Genomic DNA, 962 nt, shown 5'->3' with positions numbered 1-962 from the left:
AAAAAAAAAAAAAAAAAAAAAAATCCGTATTTGGGTTTAAAACCTGGTTTAAATACCATCTCTGACACTTACCAGTGTCGAATCTTATATAAATTACCTCTCCATGTCTGTCTCCTCATTTATGAAATGGGGATAATATAGTTTACCTCAAGAGCTTCTGTGCCCAGAGAAATGTATGACTCAGAAAAAAGTCAGTAAGATTTGCTCTCTTTTCCTCTTTCCTTCTTTTTCCCCATCAGACTAGTCCTTTCTCAACCAATGGAAAATATTTCCCCCCATTTACATTAGGCTGTTTTTTGAGAAATACATTTGCTGTATCACACTGTAGTGGCTATGAGGTTCTCTATGAATTTGTAAACACAGGTGACCCAGAACCAATCAGAGGAAGAAAAGAAAATGTGCATTCAGAGCTAAGGGCTTTCTACCATTGTTTAAGGACCAAGCCATGCCATTTATCCATACTATCATCAACCACTCTGCTTCAGTTCCATGTCACTAACCTCGGGATCTAGGTCATCTAGAACATTTTCCAACTGTTTCAGTTCCTCTTCTGAGAGTTTGCCAAGAAGCTCATCTTCATCAATGTTCTTGTATTTCTCCAGCTCTTTTTGAAAGGGGAGTGCCATGGCTTCTTATATGCCTTTCTCATGGGCCGCGCACATTTAAATGGTCCAGTTTCCTGAGACTTCAGAATACTGCTAATAAAAAAGAAACACAATAAAAAAGAATCTCCATTTTGTAAATAAGACTTATTAACAGGAGACAGAACTATGCCTCCAATGGAGCCTATTGTATTGAATGAATAATTCAACAAAAAGGTAGTATTTCCTTCATTTGCAGAGCAACCTGACAGCTTACAAAGTGTTTTCACATATTTCACTTATCTTGATCTTTACAACAATCCTGTGAGGAAGCCCAAGCCGGTATTATCGTTCCCATTTTATAGATGACAATTCTGAGGT

General features: G+C 37.3%; 1 protein-coding gene across 2 annotated transcripts in view; it reads right to left on the bottom strand.

Moving 5' to 3' along the window:
- TMOD2 (tropomodulin 2 (neuronal)) overlaps positions 1-698 on the bottom strand; it is a 45,288-nt gene extending 44,590 nt beyond the window's left edge. For both annotated transcript variants that reach the window (XM_011928624.1, XM_011928626.1), the window contains exon 1: positions 501-698. In XM_011928624.1, the coding sequence (XP_011784014.1) occupies positions 501-626 (126 nt within the window). In that variant the 5' untranslated portion in view covers positions 627-698. The remainder of the gene's footprint in view (positions 1-500) is intronic.
- Between the last annotated feature and the right edge of the window lie 264 nt (positions 699-962).

This window comes from Colobus angolensis, unplaced genomic scaffold (assembly GCF_000951035.1).
Source record: "Colobus angolensis palliatus isolate OR3802 unplaced genomic scaffold, Cang.pa_1.0 Scaffold78, whole genome shotgun sequence".
In the NCBI taxonomy this organism is placed as follows: Eukaryota; Metazoa; Chordata; class Mammalia; order Primates; family Cercopithecidae; genus Colobus; species Colobus angolensis.
Note: the sequence above shows the minus strand (reverse complement) of the source record. Positions and strands in the feature narration are given on the sequence as shown.